At 43.7% G+C, this 19279-nt stretch overlaps 1 protein-coding gene across 1 annotated transcript; it reads right to left on the bottom strand.

Annotated features, from left to right (window-relative positions):
* Window positions 1-398: 398 nt before the first annotated feature.
* galnt17 (polypeptide N-acetylgalactosaminyltransferase 17) lies at window positions 399-16848 on the bottom strand (the record flags this gene model as incomplete). Its single annotated transcript, XM_079165766.1, has 11 exons — window positions 16594-16848; window positions 15295-15478; window positions 12317-12483; window positions 5958-6132; window positions 5022-5219; window positions 4455-4572; window positions 3454-3639; window positions 2927-3064; window positions 2657-2752; window positions 1969-2130; window positions 399-533 (listed from the first exon to the last, which is right to left on the bottom strand). Exons 1-11 carry the CDS (start codon window positions 16832-16834, stop codon window positions 399-401), a joined length of 1800 nt encoding a protein of 599 aa, XP_079021892.1. The 5' UTR covers window positions 16835-16848.
* Between the last annotated feature and the right edge of the window lie 2431 nt (window positions 16849-19279).

The raw sequence follows: 19279 nt of genomic DNA, 5'->3' as shown, positions 1-19279 counted from the left end.
GAATGGATATAATCCCCCCCCCCCACATAGAACAGAACAGAGTTTTGGCTGATCACATCTCCATCGTTACACCTAAAAACATCGTAGAGAAGAAGTGGCAGAGGAAGAATGGCTACGTCACATCGAAAGCCTGTCAAATTCAGATGGAGAAACAGTTCTCATGCTAAATTTGCATCATTTGAACGTCCACTTTGTGAAAATCAAAACACTTTTCACAAACCTCGTATCACTGAGATGTTGACCGCTCGTTTCTCTTTCAAACCACCTCTGTCTTTTCTTGAGAATATGAGGAGTCTGTTCCCCATCAGCTGTCCCTCGGCCTGGCCGCGGTCAGGGGACGGCTCTTGATAATGTCCTCGTGTGTCATTGGTCCCGGTGAATTTGGCGAGTCTACGAGACTACTGCTTCATGGTGTTCTTGATGGTCCACCTCTGCCCGGAGCAGGGGTGCAGGACAAGCAGGTGGCCAAAGTAAACGTTAGCCGGTACCACCTCCAGACAGCGTCCTGTGGCTCGATTTATGAGCGATTCATTCTGCAGGGCGGGGAGGAGAGACAGCGTTCTGGTTTTATCAGTGTTCACAGATGGCCATTGTACCACATGTGACTGGAACAGGATGTGACAAGACCCATGACAGATGTGCACAGATGTTTTCATTTAATCTTCTCAGGTTATGTATTAATTATTTTTATTCTTAATTGTGAAAAATGAACAGGACTTTTTTAATTACTTTTTGTATGAAATACATTTGTATGACAATTGTTTATGGCATACTATACTACAAACTTTTCATAATCTTTTTGGCATTATGACATCTTATACTATGACTTTGTTGATGACATCGTTATGACATACTATGCTTTATGATCTTTTTGATGACATAAACATTTTGAATTTTATGACTTTTTATGACGTTTTTTGACATAAACCGAACTATGACTTTCTTTTTATAATTCTATGATATGATATTTCATACTATGACATTTCTATGGCATACTATACTATGACCTTTCACAACATTTTCTATGGCATACTATATTATATGACTTATATTCATCACTACCTGTTTACAGCTGTACACAGTATATACTGTATACTATAATCTTTTACAAGTTTGGAATCTAATGCCAAAAAAGCTTGATTAGGTGGCTAAGAGGACTATTCTATATTTTTTTATGATCTTTCATGCTTTTAGGTTGTACAAAGTCCTCATTACAAATATGTTCATTTGTATGAAGGGTCTGTCTTGTTGATGGAGATGAAAACACTGCACAATATATCAACCAGACAGCCAGAAAGAGACAAAGATACCTCTGAGCAACAGTTCATTAAGAATAGAAGAAATCCCCAGACATTGTTCAAAGAAACTGGAAGCTTAGCTTTAAAATATGTGCAGATTTAAATAGGATCAGGTTCTTGTTTGAGTGTTAAGTGCACAATAATGCTGCCTAAAACAAGTGCATTAATAGGCAACATCTTGCTTTAGCAAAGCAATTCTTCAAACTTCACAACAAAAAGAGAAGCTTAGTCTAGGGTTAGCACTGAATACCAGCTGAACATACTTTGGACCGATAAATCACAGTTTAAACCTATTCAATGTGACCGTTAAGTAGACTGCAGAGGGCCCAAAGAAAAACGGACTCACTCAATATTTAGAGCCTAATAAACCGATGTGGTCAATGAGGGTAACTTCTACTTTTCTGGACTGGAAAAAAACTCTAAATCAGAGTTCCAACAGTATTTTCCTGTCATGCAACACATTAGGGACATCATTGACTAAATGGATGTTTGAATTATAAAGACAAAAAGTTGGTCTCCAGCATGCAACACGCACCTGTATTATTAGCACGTTATAACGGCACCAAAAGGTAAAGGTTTTATTTAGCACTCACAAAATAATGAAATTCTGCTTTTCTTGTGAGCACACAAATTAATTCACTGAGGAAAACAGTTTTTATCGACTTCTCACCTGAGAGAAATGCCACGTCTTCTGCTTCACGTTGGTCACCTTGTCACAGTTGAGGAGCTGAGGAAAGCTGCTGATCTGATCGTCCACCACACAGCGAGTGTCGTCCCCGGTGCTGCCCAGAGGGCCCAGGAACAGCTGACCCTCTTTGGTGTAACGTCCTAACTGAGGCAAAACACAGAGACAGCAATCATACAACAGTCAAAAACATGGTACATTGTGTCGACTGTTAAGTTTCCCATCGCATACCCAATTTTTGTGAGAGATTTTACTCTAGAGACCACTGTCCGATTGATAACATAGAAATGCAACATTAGCGCGTCTTTTGTGGGTGATATTGTGCTGCACTCACTACCAGAACTGAAGTTTAGCTCTGCTAGCTTCTAGCATTTTACTACTGGAGCCAAGACCTATGCTTCCTGAAGCCCATATAAAATAAAAAGAGATACCCGGCGAGCCGAAGGGCTGAGGAACTGACACTGGCTGACTCAGCGCTTTAGCGCAAAAAGTGCAACACCGAGACATTTTTATCCTGACAGCAGAGCTCTCTCTCCTAAGAGGCTGTAAATCATGTCACTGGTGAAAGACGCTAACGAGTAGACCGGGGTTTTCAAGAAGGAAGCAAAGAAGGAAGTGGTGAGAGATGCACTCTGTGGCCATTTGGCTGAGCCTCATGGTGTCCGTGTTGTACCTGTGGACCCCATCCGTGGCAAGGGTGCAGGGTGGCCGTGTGGTTCTCCTTCATGCCCTGATCCATACACAGGTGGCTCGCTTTAGAGTTACGGATCTGAAATCAAAAAAGCGTCTTTGAAAATCACACTCAATTTGACTTGGCACAATCATTTGTACAAAGTCCTAACATTCCCCAACAGTATTTAGGTATACTTAGTATTTTTTATTTCCACTCATGTAAATGCACCAAGCATTTGATGTACTTCATCGAATTTGACTGCTGACTCACCTCGCCGTAGAACAGCGTGTTGTTGTACCTCCTCATCTCTGGGTAAACATTGTCGAGGTACCACTCAAAGCTCTTACACTGCAGGCTCTTCCTCAGCGCAGCCCTCTGAGAGATGTCTCCGTAATCAATGCCGTGGTTCTGCAAAAGCGCAAGGAGTCATTATAGGGAGTCTTTGCTATATTTTTTCATATAAATAGTTAAATAATATAATTATAAAATAATAGTTTAAATATTTTAACACAAATATTATCCATTTTGCGATGGTTTTGCATTGATTACTAGCACGATAATGATTCAACTAATTCCCAGTTCATACAAGTTTGTACATTTGTTTTTCAAAAGAGCTGTTTAAAAAAATCTGCAGCACAGGAAGAGTTGCTCTTTATATTTGCACCAACAGCGCCGAGTTTATGTGTGATAAACAAAAGAAGAGCACAGTAGTTAGCACTACCAGCCGCCGTGGTAAAGTTTACTTTGGTGACTAGGACTAGTGACATGCTCTCGCCACAGCAACGGCCCTCCCTCACCTCCATGGGGATGTTCCAGGCCAGGTAGACGTTGGACTTGTATTCGTCCATCCAGACCTCGGCCACGCGTAGAGCGTTACGCCGCGTGTGGAAGGCTATGTTGCTGTGGTACGGTTTCTTCATCCGTGCGATGTGAGCCACCCTGGAACAAGGCAGCACCTCCATGCTGCCTCCACACAGCCACACCTGCAGATAGGTGGTGTTAAAGAACAATGGAATGAAGTTAAAGCCAGCAATAATATCTGTTTGGCCACAAGAGGGCAGGAAATATCAAAACAAGCCTACATATACAACCACCACAATATCCCCTACCTCAAGTTGATAACTGCTAACAGCATACATGTCTCATTAGCATTTGGAATAATTGTTCTAATCACCGGGTTAATTTAAGTCCAGTGTTTATTCTCCTGTTAGCTCTAGTTTGGTCTCCACCAACTCTTTTAGCTGGAAACGCGAGCCTTTGTTATGTGATGAGTGATGAGACTGAACCACATGTGCCATAAAACTAAAACAGAGCGCAATGTTCTGTTGAGGTGCAAAGCTGGGTATTAATTATATGATTCATATTACAGATTCATTTAATGTCAACATCAGGGAAGATGTGATGAAATCGGTTTGAAAGAAACACTAATCCAAAGGTAGAACATGTTAAAACCCTACTCGGCGTATATAGACACTGAGAGAGATTTGGAAAATGTTCGATTTTCTTTCCTTTGTCTTTTAGACAAACAGAACCGCAACAAAATAACACTGCAGAACAACAACAAACTCTCCAATCTCTCTAAAATGTGCAGCAGCAACCTCCCCAACCTTCCCGCTCCATGTGACCCATTTATCACCATTGCCCTGCTGTGAGCAGCACACAGAGGGCTGGTCCTCCAGGACTCTTAATGGGGCCTCATTTATCAGCGGTGCCACGCTACGGTGGCCACTGCTCTACTTAAAGCTACAGGGGTAAATCGAGAGGGACGAAAACAGATGAAACTGGGTGACACACAAACCCTGATGCCCAGTTCGATGTTCTCCCCTCCATAGACGTCCATGCCCGAGTCGAGCAGGCCGAGCTCCCCGAAGTAGTCGCGGTTGGCCACGAAGGAGCAGCCAATCATGGCGGGAGTCCTGCGATGAGGAGAACACAACAATATGAAACTGACGTGTGTAGCATTGTGAATGTAAATTTAAACCTGAATGAATGTGGTTCTATATGATTTCATACAGCATGGATGCAGATGGTCAGTATGTGAAGCTGCAAGTTTTTGTTCATGTTTAAATGGGATGCATGTATTTTCACTTTCTATTTAAAGATTTTTTGTTTTTAATCTGGTAAATTATCGAAAATAAGATTGTAGATTATAAAAATCCCATTTCCAGTGCAGACACTCTAAGCTTTTCTTTTTTTAATACTTTGAGGGAGTGTGGTACCCAATCAGCAGCATATTTGTCTTTTTCCCCTCGTTTTTTTTTCCCCTCACTCATCCCAAGAGGATGAACTTTTGACAACGAGACCATTGTTGCATTCATATCCATGTTCATCTGAGTGTGTGTTTCTATAAATGAACTTGGCTTGCCTGATGGGAGCGGATATGTCCCCCTCATCCCACCACTGTTTGGGCGGGTTGATGTACATGCACCACAGCTCCCAGTTGTAGCCGTGGCCCGAGTTCTCGTAGCGCTCCACCTCGAACGTGTCGTGCTTGATGTTGTCGATGGAAGGCAGAATAATCCTCTTTGGGTCGTCCTTTATTCTGGCTAGCACCGGCTCGGCCCTGACGAAAAGTGAAAAACACATAGACATGTACACACGGACTAAAAGGGACACACGGCACAGAGCTCCCCTTCAGATCTCCGCTCTCTCCCCCACTTCAGTCGGTTACGAGGTCCCTCAAGCTGTACCAACTTTATTACTAATTCTGTTTGATTCCGCTCAGTGCAGCTCTGGAGGGCATGTGTCTATTTATGCTGAGTGAACTGGGTTGTGTACAAACTCTATGGCACGCACTGAGCTGGAAAACGAGCAGGAGACCTAACAAAAAGGTGTCAGCGGGACGTAGCAACACTTTTTGTGAGCAGTCAAGTGTCTATGCCCGGGGCCGAATAAGTGTCATCTTTGAAAAGATTCCTTGAAATGTACTTTTATGAACAGGCTTCTGAGAAATGCCCCATGTCTACTTCATTGCTCGCTTCATGTTCCGCTTGTTATTTGATGAGCTGTATGTCCTAGGGTATCTTTTCAACCCGATTCTGCAGGCTCTACCCGTCTCTTTCTCTCCTTATCTTAAAACTTCTCAGGTGTGAAATTGCTTTCTGCGCGTTCGTTTTATGCTGCTTCTGCTGTCCTTTGTCCTTTTGCTTCGATGATTCGGTAAAGCACTTTGTAACTTTCATTTTAAAAGTGCTACACTAAGTCCTTCATTGTTGCCGTTTTCTTATCGTGTTTTGTGAGTCAATGGGCCGTACTCATTCAAGAGAGAGAAGGAGATCCTAAAAATGCCGGACTTACTCACCAGGACGGGGTGAACTCCACATGGGCGTCGAAAAATCCCGTCACCTCGGCGGTGGCCACCTTCCAGCCCTCGATCCTGGCTCGGATCAGACCCTCCCTCTTCTGGTTCCTGACGATCTTCACCAGGCCGGGGTAGCGCTTGTTCACGTACTCCTCCAGCGGTCCTTTCAGCTGCTCTGCAGTCCGTCAAACAAAGGTAACGCACAGAACCACAAACAGGTGATGGTTAGAGAGACTGTCCTTAAAGCTGAGATCACAGCATCATCCTTTCTTCTAGATGAGTCTTCGAACAACATATTGAAGCCCTGTTTTGCAGCACAGTAGCTCACCCTGACCTTTGACCTCTTAAAGAAAGGGGGTAAAACAGTAGATCATTTCTCTAAAGCTCAAAGTAAAACTTACCAAAGAAAGGATTTACACTGATGGAAATCTGCTCACAGATTCTACTTTATCCTCCGCCAATCTGAGCTTGTACCATATGTACAGTACTGTGCACCACTCATTACTTACCTGCTCTAGTGGGTGATTACATTTGATGACTGAAAAGAAATTGAAGTCTTAAATTTGGGCCATTAACAGGCACACACCCACAGTGACGATAACACTTTAGATGAGTCATCCAGAGCAACAAAGTACTTTATTCTTGCATCAGGAGAAACCTCACAGATTTGATCCAAAGACTACTGGAGCCCACCAATTTAATGCAACAAATGACTTCCCTAGAAGACGATCTACACGGGTTTTGATCCGTATGTCAGAACGCCGCCGCTACAGATGCTGATATACATTTCTGAGTAGATGCCTTGATCAAATCTACAGATGTCTCGCTGATACTTCTCTTCATTTTTTACAGCTCAGTTACCATACTACAGGCATCTTTGAAACAATTACACAAAATAATACAACATATTCTCATCAACATATTGAAAATAATTACTCCTTACTTGTTTTACATAATCTTCATCCCTTTTCCAGCAACATCATCTTTAATGTTCTGTCATTAACCTACATCGTCACTAATCATCTGTGTGTATGTAAACGGTGTTGGGGAGTGGTGCACTTCATGTACTAGTAGTTAAACTACATATAGTTCATAGTTGAATTACTTTTTTGCCATTTTTGTGAAGCTAACTACTGAAATTACAAAAAATGTTGGGCCATAAAAGGAAAGCAATGATTATTAATTTTCATTTCATCATTGCTTCTTTACTTCAATTGAACCTCCTTTGACCAGCCCCGCCCCCCTGTCTCTTTCATCCGGACGCCTGTGAAGGCATGCCGATGCAATGCACTCGTCAGGCAGCAGCCCAGTAGAGGTGAGTGGGAGAGGCCTTTTCTGCGAACACCCAGAAGGTGCAAGTCAAAAACATTTTGGCAGTCGTTTTGACACATTTATTACAGATGTTGTGGTAAAAAAGTGAATCTGACGATGCTGAAACCCTTCAAGACCCTTTAGGATGTCTTGCTGACCTGCGTGCGGCGGCGAGGCCCTCACCACGGTCAGGGACCATACAGTAACCACACGGTGCAAAGAGAAACTCTGGCCGGTTTGTAGCATATTTAGTTAGGTACCTTAATACTTTAAGACACTATAACCTTTGAAGTTGTTATATTTATATTTTAACTATGTTATTTATAAAAACTTTGTGTATGAAGTTTTAAAATGATCAGCTAATTGCTAAATTCACATTTCTTTTTCAGATGGATTCGCTACATAATTAAATAAATAACAAAATTTGACTGCTTCTTTTCATAAACTGTAATTAGCCAATGAAGAACACATTCAACATTCAATGCTTATTATTGGTTAGTTACATTTAACCGATTTAATTACATTCACCCAATAGCAGCCTCCAGATGCGACATCATAGTAATTCATTAAAAGAATCTGGAGAAGACTGTTAAGCTTTTAGAAAATGCAAACACACTTTGCACACAAATCATCACTGCTGCAAGAAAATAATTGTGTCAGCTGACAGACCCAATGTTGACATAATAGTACAAATAATGAGTTTATAGAATCTTAAAGCAAAAAATATATTTGAGCAATTCAGCCTGCCTGCTGGTGAGCTGAGGTAGCTTGTACACCTGTAATAGCTTCACATCAGTTATTTGCCCGGTTTATTAGAATGATTATTACATCATCTCGTGTCCAGGTCTGACAGAGATCACCAACTGTGATGTATGCAGACCATTGTCACCGTTTGATTTCATCCCAGGCCTGACGCGGACATGAACAACCAAAAGCAGCAATTACACGATGATCCAGGGTGAAAAACACACAAATGAATGAATAACCCACAGAAACATGAGACAACATCAAATCTGCTCTCTCTGTTCCCCGCTGTTCTGTTTCGAGCTCCAGCCGACTCCAAAACAACACCAAACAGAGTCTTTTAAAGACTGCTCCACCTTTGATCTCTCAATCTACTCATCAGCCCCCCCCCCCCCCCCCCCCCACCACCACCACCACTAGCAACCCTTCTTCCTCTGCATCACACACACACACTTAAAATTCCCTTCAACAAAAAACACATTTCTCATGCTCTCTGTGTTTTCCATCTCTTTCTCTCTGCCTCTTATGATTTCTTTCTCACTCGCACTCTTGATCACAAACTCATTTCCCATGCTGTGTCTTCTCTCTCTCAAACACACACACACACACACACACACACACACACACACACCGGTCATACACACTTGGGGCCACGGAGCCGGGTGACTCGCGGGGCAGGCGGTGAGAGCGGTGAGTGTTATTTGTTTGCATGCCTCGCCCTCTGAGCCACTGCAATCTCTTCCCCCCTCTGCGATGGATGGCTGGCTCTCAGCCAACCGGCCATTTCAAGTGAGAGAGGAGCGGAGCGCTGGAAAACACTTCTTTGAAAGAATAACGTCCGATATCTTTCTTATTGCAAAGACCGAACGCCATACGCCTCCATTTGTTGTCCAAAACCTATTACAACACATCAAAGAGCGCTGACTGACGTGTGTGATAGAACATTTCAATGTGCTGAATCATGTTCTACTGTGACTATCTTATTTTGCTTTATTCAATGTTTGACAAACCTTTATGGGATGTCTGCTGCAGCCTCCTTCAAAAGGAATGAGAGAAAATAAGAGAATGTTTAGCTTAGAGGTAGTAAACCACAGGATGTACAGATCTGTCGGAAATGTTATATTGCAGGTACTATTGTAAAATGTGTAGAGTAGAAACAAAACAGATGTCTTGGTGAGAAACACACCTTCTCTTTTGATGCTCTGACCCTTTAAAAGATGTGCTCAACCTGCACACAGGATTCTCTCCATCCCACAGACAACACAGGCACTCTGTGTGACGATTGAGTCTTCTCTGCGCAGAGAATAAATACTTTATAGACAAACTTCTTTCCTCAATATTTCTTGTTTCAGTATTATAGGACTCACTCGGTACTATTGAATCGTTTTTCCACCACACATGTCACTTCATGACAATGAACGGTGGCACTGCATCCACCGTCCTGCTGCCGAAAAATAGTGCAGAGAGCAACATGCACCGTGTGTTACTGCTTTTATTCAATTCAATTCAATTCCATTTATTTTGTAGAGCCAAAATTCACCTCAGAGGGCTTTACCATCTGTACTCATCCTCTGTCCCAGGACCCTCGTGCAGGAAAAGGAACTAGTTTTTCCTGTACCGATGTGAGGGTCCTGGCACAGAGGATACCCTCTGAGGAAGATGTTTATAGAGGACCGTTTGGGTAACAGCTTTATGGTACAATACCAAAACCTACAAAGAAATAAGACCTAAGTTAAACCTGAATCACAGCTGAAAGAAGTCCCCAATAAATACACTATTTGCTATTTCCTGATAGAAAAACATTTGTCCAAAACTACAGAGCCCAACTCTTCTGTGAAATGTTTTAGCCTTTTAAAGGAAAAATGGAACCATGTGTATTTGTGAGGCTTTAAAGCTTTATGTCTTCAGTAGAAATCAGTGGGCAGGGTAGGGAAGTGTTGAGTGACAGACTAGAACGTCGTTGCTTTAGGATCTTTCCATGAGATCTGACGACAATAAGAGCGATAGAATAACAGCCTTTTCCTTTTAAGACTCGGCCGTCTCATCCCTCCTCACGTTTCCTCCTTGTTTGTCTTTGCTTTCCATTCTGTCAGATTATTTTCTCTCTCTCTCTTCCGGGTATCCATCGCCTTGCACTCTCTCCTCCTCTCTGTCCGACCTCATTTATCTTAGAGCCTCTCTGTCTCTCGACCATTCCCTCCCTCTCTCTCTTTCTGCCACTCTCTCTAATAGCCTGGTTTGCCCCTTCAGCATCTCCTTTCATTCTTTGATGCCTCTTCATCTCTTCTTCCTTCTCCCTCCTTTTCACTTTGCCTATTTTCAATCCCTTCAGCTGTCTTTCTTTCTTTTTAGTTTCATCCCTCCTTCATTCATTTCTCTCTGAACACCAACACCCTTTGCTCTTTATCCTTCCTGTACCTCCTCTCTCCTTTTCGCTCTGCCTGGCTTCATCTCCTTCCCCTCCCGTCCTCTCTCTCTCTCTCTCTCTCTCTGTCCCCTCGTCTCACAATGCCGGGCTTGGCAGCCCTTCCCGATACATAAGACAGGGACATCTCTCCCGTGACATCCAATTGCGGTGCTCCGCCTCCATCTGCCCGTCTGCCCCGCAAAAAAAAAATTGTACACCATCAGTCACCTATACGCAAATGCTGCTCGTCAACAGCAGCGACCGCGGGGCCTGTCACGGAGACGCTCATCTCTTTGTCAAGCCGATGAAGCCGTATCACAAGTTTGTTGCCTTCGTCCCATGATGCAACACATCGGGGAGCGACGTGTCAGCATGTTCATGCGTAACATAGCAATGCGTATGTAGTTGTGTAATGTGTTTTTTATTCCTACTCTTTTTATGCAACTGATGAGATTAAGAACAGTTTAGGTTGCTGACTACGCAATAATGTTACCTGTGGTGATGAACCACATGCCTACATGTTTGATGTTGAGTTAGTTAGTTTAGTTAGGGTTAGGTTCATATACACAGAGAAAATTGTAAATGATTGTGAAGAGGCCTTAAAGGATCAGTTAACTGTTTGGGAAAATATTTGCTTCCTGGTGGGGAAAGCAAATATGACCAGATGATGACCAGACTGACACCGCGATCACATCCGTCCGTTAGACACTGGCTGGGACCAGTAAGTTCCATGGAGCCATTAACTGTAATCAACCAACAAAGAAATGTGGAACATGTAATACCTTTTTATTGGTTAATTACAGCTAACCAACAACAGTCTCCAGACTCTAAAATATCATCATATCATAGAAATTCTATGAAAGATAGAAAATCTGGCGAGAAACATAAATGCTAACACACATCATCATTGCTGCAGAGTAAATAAATGTGTCAGCTGAATCTTAAAGCTGAACAAATATTTAAAGCTGACCTGTAACAGCACATGTTAAATAGCTTCACATCAACTATTTCTCTAGGTTTATTGGGATCTTATCATCTCTTGTCTAAGTCTGACAAAGATGTTGAGCTAAATGTAATGTCTGAAATGCTGCAATATCATTCAATATACTTGTTGTAAATACAATCATTCTTCATAGTGACAAGTAAAAAAAAACAAAAAAACAACAGGATCGAAAACATAACCTCTCTGGCAGAAGTAATACAAATCTTTGCACGTTCTGAAAACTGTCAAGCCGACAGAGTGAAATAATTTAGCGGTTGTAAATGTGACACTGACGGAACAAAGTTTCCACTCAAACGTTACTACCAACAAATCAGTATTCTTCATTTCTCTACCGTCTTTTTTATGATTACTATTTGATGACAGAAAAATAAAAACACATTATTACAAGGATACAGAATGATTTCTTGACTGTTGTGCTGTGTCTCAATTCGGATCCTTCCATTAGTACACTTCCATGGAGTACACTGTGTACACTTTGTACACTGTGTACATTCACAACAATTTGACCGCGATTGTCGCCCGCCAAAATGTCTACCAGCTTATTTGCTCAATTGACAATTTTATTAAAGCTGAGTAAAAGTGAATGTACTTCTACTTGCTTGTGTGTGGCCCCCGTTTCACACAAGGTTGAAAATAACGCCGCCGTCTCGGCCATTTTCACCAGGTTGGTGGTCCCTCCGCCTCCACCACGTATCCAAGATGGTGAACATTGAGGTTGAACACGAAAGGAGACACAGCATTGGTTTGTTGCATCCCCCATTTTTGTCAGGAGAGTACAGGCCATACTGTGTTACGCTTACAACAGATTACACTGAGAACAGATTCAAATCTGAAGGAGTGAAAGAAGTTCCCTCATTTGAGATTTGGGATCGGAAATCTTCCATTTCTACTGACCGTCATCGCTGTTGTCGTCCACCAGGATGATTTCTTTGAGCAAGTGAGCCGGCGTGTGATTGACAGCTGAGTGGACCGAGCGCAGGATCACCGACAGAGCCTCGTTGACGAAGATGAAGATGAGCGAGATCTGGGGGAGATCTCTCGGGTAGCTGACCTTTCTGCATCTGCACAAGAGACACGCAAACAGACCACACCATCTGTGAAATAAAACCTCTCTCTCCGTGCCCGCCTGGCCTAACATGCTCCGTGGAGCTGCTGACATCTTTTTTTACTGAGGCTTCCTGTTCAACCAATCAAATTGGCCTGTTCACCAGGCGTCTGCTGCAGATAGGAGGCCTATTTTTATTTATTTTTACTTCTGTTTTGTTTAAACGGCTCTAATGAGGAGGAAAGAAGCAGGGTGAGGCTTTTGCTCCGAGAGCTGAGGAGGAAATGCCTTCCTTCACTTTTCTGTCTTAATTCCTTTCATCAATAATCTTATTTTCCACATGAAATGTAATGTTAATTTAAATAATTTTAAAATAAATCCAGCATTTTCATGAAAATTCATGAGGTCGCATGCAGGTTTTTAGGCTTTTTGGCAGGAAATCCTAAGTTGTTTTACTCCACTTTAAGATATCTGACAAGAAACCCTGATGCGTTTGATATCTATCTTTTCACAAGAACAAAGGGCTTGAATTATAAATATTACAAACATTGAGGTGGAATATATTTGTGCTCGAAATATATATAATTCAGAGACACTTCATTCAAAGAAAGTAGGACTATTCTTTGGAACAGAAGAACCTGCAGTTGCAAAAAAAGCAAAAAGGCACTGTGTTCCCAAGAAGCTCCCCATATGAAACCAAGAAGCATTGCAACAGTATGGGGGGGAACATATACAAAAAAAACACAGCAGTTACATATCACACTGATAGGAGAAATACATGTAGCCCACATAATGTGCAAAGCAAGACACGCCACAGCAATTATGGTAATAAGAGGAAAGAACAGGAGGGGGGCAGGGATGGTGCAAATCAATGTAACCAGTAACAGCAGCGTGAGGCGGCATGAGCGATTACAAGTGTGAGAGTGGGAACTTGTCACATTACAAGTACAGCTTCATTGAGTCATCAGCTGATGGCCCTCCTTTTTGGCATTCGTGTACCGCAGTGTCTTGTTACTGATCAGCCGATGGTATGCGTCAATACGGACCATAAGCTGTGTATCAGCCAACTCTTCTACTATTCACTAACATATAATCATCAGTGTATCCCCAAAACTACTGTGTTTCTTCTCCCCCCCCCCGCCCCTCCTCTCTCGTTTCACCGCCACCTCCGGCTCTGCAGTGTGAAGGGACCTGCAGTTAAACATAGCAGGCTCCTCAGACTCCAGCTTATACATGCTGTTGCTAAGCCTGAAGATATCACACCCCAACACGCCTCGCATGCCACTTTGATCCCGGGAAACATGAAAGACCCCCCCGAGTGACAAATGAGAGCGGTGGATTCAGATCCCTCCACCCCCCCAAAACACACGCACACACAGCTGGTGGCAGCGATTGGCCGAGGGCATTCTCATCATCACTGACTTTCAAACAGAACGGGTGTTACTCGCTTAACCAGCAATGTGGGCCAGCGACAAGACTCCTAAAAGGAGCATTTACAGAGAAGAAGCCCGCACTGTGCATGCAGGTGTAAAACACTGTACAGAGCTATCTGAAAGAGCACGATGTACACATTCATCACTGATATGCAAGCAGGTAGAAATGCACATTTTCCACCTGCTAATCCAAGGACTGGCTCTGTGTGTGTGTGTGTGTGCGTGTGTCTGTGTGTGTCTGTGTGTGTGTGTGTGTGTACACAACACAGATTGTGTCGGGAGACAAATCTCCTTTAAAAGTTTGACATTTGAGATTAGGAGCGTTTCTATTGCCTCCCGAAGGCTCTCAACATGGCTGCTCGCGGCTAACGGTGCTACCAGCGCTAACAGTGTGCAAACTACTGCAAAAGCGCTGACAAAGCGGACGGCGTGTACCTGAGGGGGGACTCTAGGCAGGGCGCTGTGCCTCCGCGACGATTGCCGTCAGTCGAGACGGCACTATCAGCAGGCATCTCCGTTTGAGAGCAGTACTAAGACTTCTTTAGCCAACGAGTCTTATTTTTTTGCTTTTCTTCATGCTGATTGACTCATTTACGAGCACGTTGCTGGTAAACACAAGATTGAAAGTGGTGCTTTTGTGTGATTCTTTGTGGACAAACTCAGTCGGATGCATCTGTCGATGAAATAAATCGATAAGTTGACAAAATCGTTTCTGGACAAAGAATTTCCCTTAACAGCATGCGCTGCTGGCATGACTATGCCAACAAAGCAAGGAGAAGTTACAAGGATTACCGCTCACACAGAGGGAGACACTTCATTCTACACTCAGGTAGACAGGACTCCACTATGCCTTTGCATAGAAAGTTATTTGCAGCTATAATAATCCTCTGAATCCCTTATATTACACCTTTAATAAACACATGCATGAATAACACATGCATGAATAACACATGCATGAATAAGTAGAGGGAGCCGCTGGCATGAACGAACCAGCATGAGAAATGGCGTTGTGCACCTGCATGAATCTGATTGGATGAGACGAGTCGGCTGATTACCACGCGGCTGTGAATGATCCAGTTATTGTTGTGAAGCATGAAGGAAACAGCTGACGCCAATCAGCTAATGCAAGTGGGGACTTCATTGCCTGACCTATCGCTATGCTTCATTTAAATAATTCATCAGCAACATGTCTTTAAATAAACAGGGTCAGGGTTTCAGGGTCAATGCACAGAACGCACTGTGGACAGTTACCATTGGAACTACTTTATACCCCAAAAAAGCCGATCCAATGAAAACGTGTTGCTGATGATATTTAAATGTAATTTTCCAAAACACTGTTGTGAACCAATGTTGGGAGCGAATCGAAAAAGTGAACCCACTTGAGATGCACTCACTTGCCGGGCCGGTTGTCCGGTATGGTCCGATCCAGAGAGATCCTGTCACTGAGGTAGGCGTTGTAGCCGTACTTCTCCCTCAGGTATTTGGCATCGCTCTCCTCGGCCGGCGACAGTGTGGCAGCAAGGCCGTCTTTACCCCGACCCCCGAAGCCCTCGATCAGGCCCAGAGATTTGGACAGACCTGGGGGGGGGGGAGGCAAACGGAGGAGAAGATTGCATGTCAGGACGCTTTAGTCTGGCTGAGTCACTCTCCTCTCAGTACCACACTCTCTGTGGCTCGCGGCTGATAGCCTGCCTGCTCACTGCAGCTCCAACCACACACGGACATACAGCATGTAGTCAGTCGCTGTCAAAACAGGCAAACATCTGAGGTGAATTCATTTATGATAACTGGGGGCAAAGATTCCTTCAACATACAGGGATACATTTGAGCACAATAGGGATGTGGGAAATAGGCCTAATCAAGACCTTCCAAGACTCGTACTGGGGTCAGTTCTCAAGAGAGGAAACTCTTTTTAACAATCAAAAGTCAAAAACATTTCCATGTCTTGGCTGCGAGCTGCTAATGAAGCTTCAAGGTTTTCGCCGTTTCAAATTAGGGATAAAGCAAAATTCTCCTCAGTGTGACTGGGCTTATTTGTAGGTGGCAGAGTGATTAAAGGGACTATTGTTCCACATGATAAGACGTCTTTTTGAGCCTCTGTGTTGGAAAACATCCTGCTGAAGGCACTGAATTCCTTAAAGAAAAAGCTCTTGCTCTGCTGTCGACCCCGACCTCTAACCTCGCTGGTGGAGGAGCTAAATTGTCCCACAGGCATGAAGCCTTTTAATGTAGTCAAGCTAGTCAATTGAAATGTTCTGCCGTTTGTTGTGTTTCTTGGGAAAAATATCACAAATGTGGTCAAATACATTATATAGTATAATATTATATAATCCCCCCGTACATTCAGGATAACATTGCATTTCTGCACCAAAAAAAGTAGCAAAAGAATTTACAATTTGATGTTTAAAGGAATCACATATTGTTGTTGATCTTCGCTACATACTGTATATCTACAGAGGTTAAGTTGTAAATATATAAAACATTAGTGATTTAGATGCTTAAAAATGACAGAAATAATGTGTTGGATTGAGAGACCCACAGGTTTGGGCTCTATTGTTACTGTCAGATCACATTGTCATATCAGGGCCCCCCGTGAGAAAGTCAAGGGAAAAGTCACACAGCATTGACTTTTCCTTCTTTAGCAGAATCCCCTGAGGACTGTCAGTGTCACAGTTATTCCAGCTGCTCTTTACCGTTTAACTGCCTGTACACCACATCCTCCAGCGAGCTGAGCCTCTTCAGCAGCACCTCGTGGCTGACCATGGGCCCCTGCGCCGTCCCGTTGGCGCGGGGCCTCATCCCGGCGGCCGGAGCCTCCGGACCGACGGCTTGGATGCTGCGCGTGTTGCACTTGGCCCAGAAAGTCATGAACCCGGCGACCGCGAGCACGTTCAGCACCAGTAAGACCCTCCATCGTCTGAAGACAAAAGCCATTAAAAAGTCACCGGTGTCCGGGCTCCGTGCGGTCGGGGGTGGGTGGGGGGTGGGGACAGTCCTCCGGAGAAGCAGAGTACGTGTCACAGATTCCGGGCTCCCTCGGTTCGCGATGCGCGGAGAGCTGCAGGGAGGGGGGGGATTATTCAGCAAAACGGGGTTAAAACGGGCACACCTTGTGGGGAGGAACAGCAAAGACCAACAGAGACGTTACTGCACATTTTGAGCCATTGCACCGATTCCTGGGTAATAAATCTGCTGTCTTACCGTTTGGCACCAGGGTTATTTTAGGTTGCACCCCCCCCCATCTGAGGAATTTTGGGGCGCCTGGCCATCGGCTTTCATCCGCGTTAACGCCACTTCAAGCACGGGGAGGGTTCATGCGCGGAAGATGTAAGACAAAGACACCAGCATACGGTGATCTTGAGGAATAGATACCCCTAAATAATTCAACACTGAGGATATTATCAAGTCCGTCTTGTTTTTTTCTTCCTCCTTTGCGTAGAAGTCGGCAGTGATGCGACTGAGGAGGAGGACCGCGCGCAGAAAAAACAGTCCTTGCAGATGCTGCACAGGAAAAAAAAAAAAAAAAACCCTTTTTCTAACCGTCAAGTCGACCTCCCCGCTCCCAGGGAAAGCCCGTTCACGCACATTCTCTTCCACCCGTCGCACGTTGCGAGATTCAAAGTGAGACGCAATTGAGGAGACCGCACGAGACCACGAGCAGATAGCGGCGGTTCAAGAGACGCAGCGGCGGCGGCAGCATCCTCCGGTGAAGGTGCGGACGATGCTTCGGCAAAGGCGGCAGCAAAGAAATACGTCCCGCTTCCTCGTTCTCCTTCATAATGTGTGCTCCTCATTCAGTCAGCGTGTAGTGCAGCGGCTCCCCCCCCCCCCCCCCCCCCCCCTTTCATTCTTCCATGTTATTTGTAGTGCGTTGTTATTTCCTCTAATTCTCCCACACGGCGCTTAACAATAAGGGCAGCGGGGACAAAACGTGGAGTGGATCCGGTGACGTTTTACTTTCACAGCAGGTCAAAGGGGGGTGAGGGGTGTTTCCCTCCTGCCAGACAATTATCTTCAATTAGAGATCATTCAAATGTTTCCCACTGGTTCCCACAGCGGGGCTCTTTAGTCCACTAATGGTCTTTAGGGTGGATTTTTTTGTGTCTCTTACAGAATAAAAACGTGTTTTATAGTTAATTTCACTGCTATTTCACTCCCCAGAGTTGAGCTTAGTGGGGTAATGTTACTCTCTTTAGAAAAGTCACTATCCTCACAAAGCCTGCATAGACATTAACCCAATTATGCAGAATATCGTCTTCATATTGGAGACATCTCATCAGATGCCTGCAGGGAAAAGTTTGACAGCATCCGGCACCCCGCGTGGTTTCTCCTTATCCCCTGAGGGAATTTATCTTGTGAAATGAATGAGTGGTGAATATATTATTGACACGCCGCAGTATAGAGATACTCTATTACAAGTAAAAGTACCGTATTCTTCATTTTATTTAAGCACAGCATGCAAGTATTAACAGCAAATAAATGTATTGCAATGAAGTGAATTGTCAAATCATTGATGCAGCATTTTGATGTTGACATCAATTTGATACATTTAGAGAATACAAAGTTTATAAAATCCCTCTGATAAATAAATAACTTACACTAAAGACATTCAAAGATCACATCACAGCATGTCATCACCGTATAGCAAGATGGCCATATAGACAGTAGTTTTATCATTAAAGCCCCCGTATGTAGAATAACTCAATAATAATCCACACTGTCACATTTTTGGGGGGTGTTTCATGTCACCGCAGTAACCAGTGTGTGTGCAGGTACATATTTAGCTCTATCTCAGAAGGCTTCAATGTTCTTCACGTGTTTTGTTTTCTTGGTGCATGAGGAAGGGCTCAACAGCTTTTAAACATCGTTGCAAGGCGAGCAACCAGGAATCAGCTTCTGGTTGTGGAAACTGAAAATAGGGTTGCCAGTTTTATTCACCACATATTTAACGCAGTTGGTTTCACTTTAACAGCAATAGTTAAATATCCCTAGTGCAACAAATATTAACAAAACATTTATGCTGGGGTGCAGGTTTGCTCCATTTTGTCCTTTGCTGCCCCTATTTCTTTATGTATTCACGTGGGCCGAGAACAGACCCATGTGGTTCTCCATTTCTGAAAGCACACAGGATCTATAGCGGAGAAAGGATCACGTGTTGGCGATGTAGGTATATTGTTGATCTGATGTGGTGAAACACTTCACAGTATACTTTATTTCACAGCTTTGAAAGGTGCGAGTTTGTGCAGAAATGGGTCACCCAGATAGCTGGGCTGAATCAAGGAGCTCAGTACCTCTGGTAGCTTACTGACAGACATGCTATCTCTGATCTGCAGGAAACCCAGGAGGAAAGAGACTGAGAGTGTGTGAGAGAGAGAGAGA

This window comes from Pholis gunnellus (genome assembly GCF_910591455.1).
Source record: "Pholis gunnellus genome assembly, chromosome: 9".
Lineage (NCBI taxonomy): Eukaryota > Metazoa > Chordata > Actinopteri > Perciformes > Pholidae > Pholis > Pholis gunnellus.
This window is presented reverse-complemented; position numbering and strand designations above follow the sequence as displayed.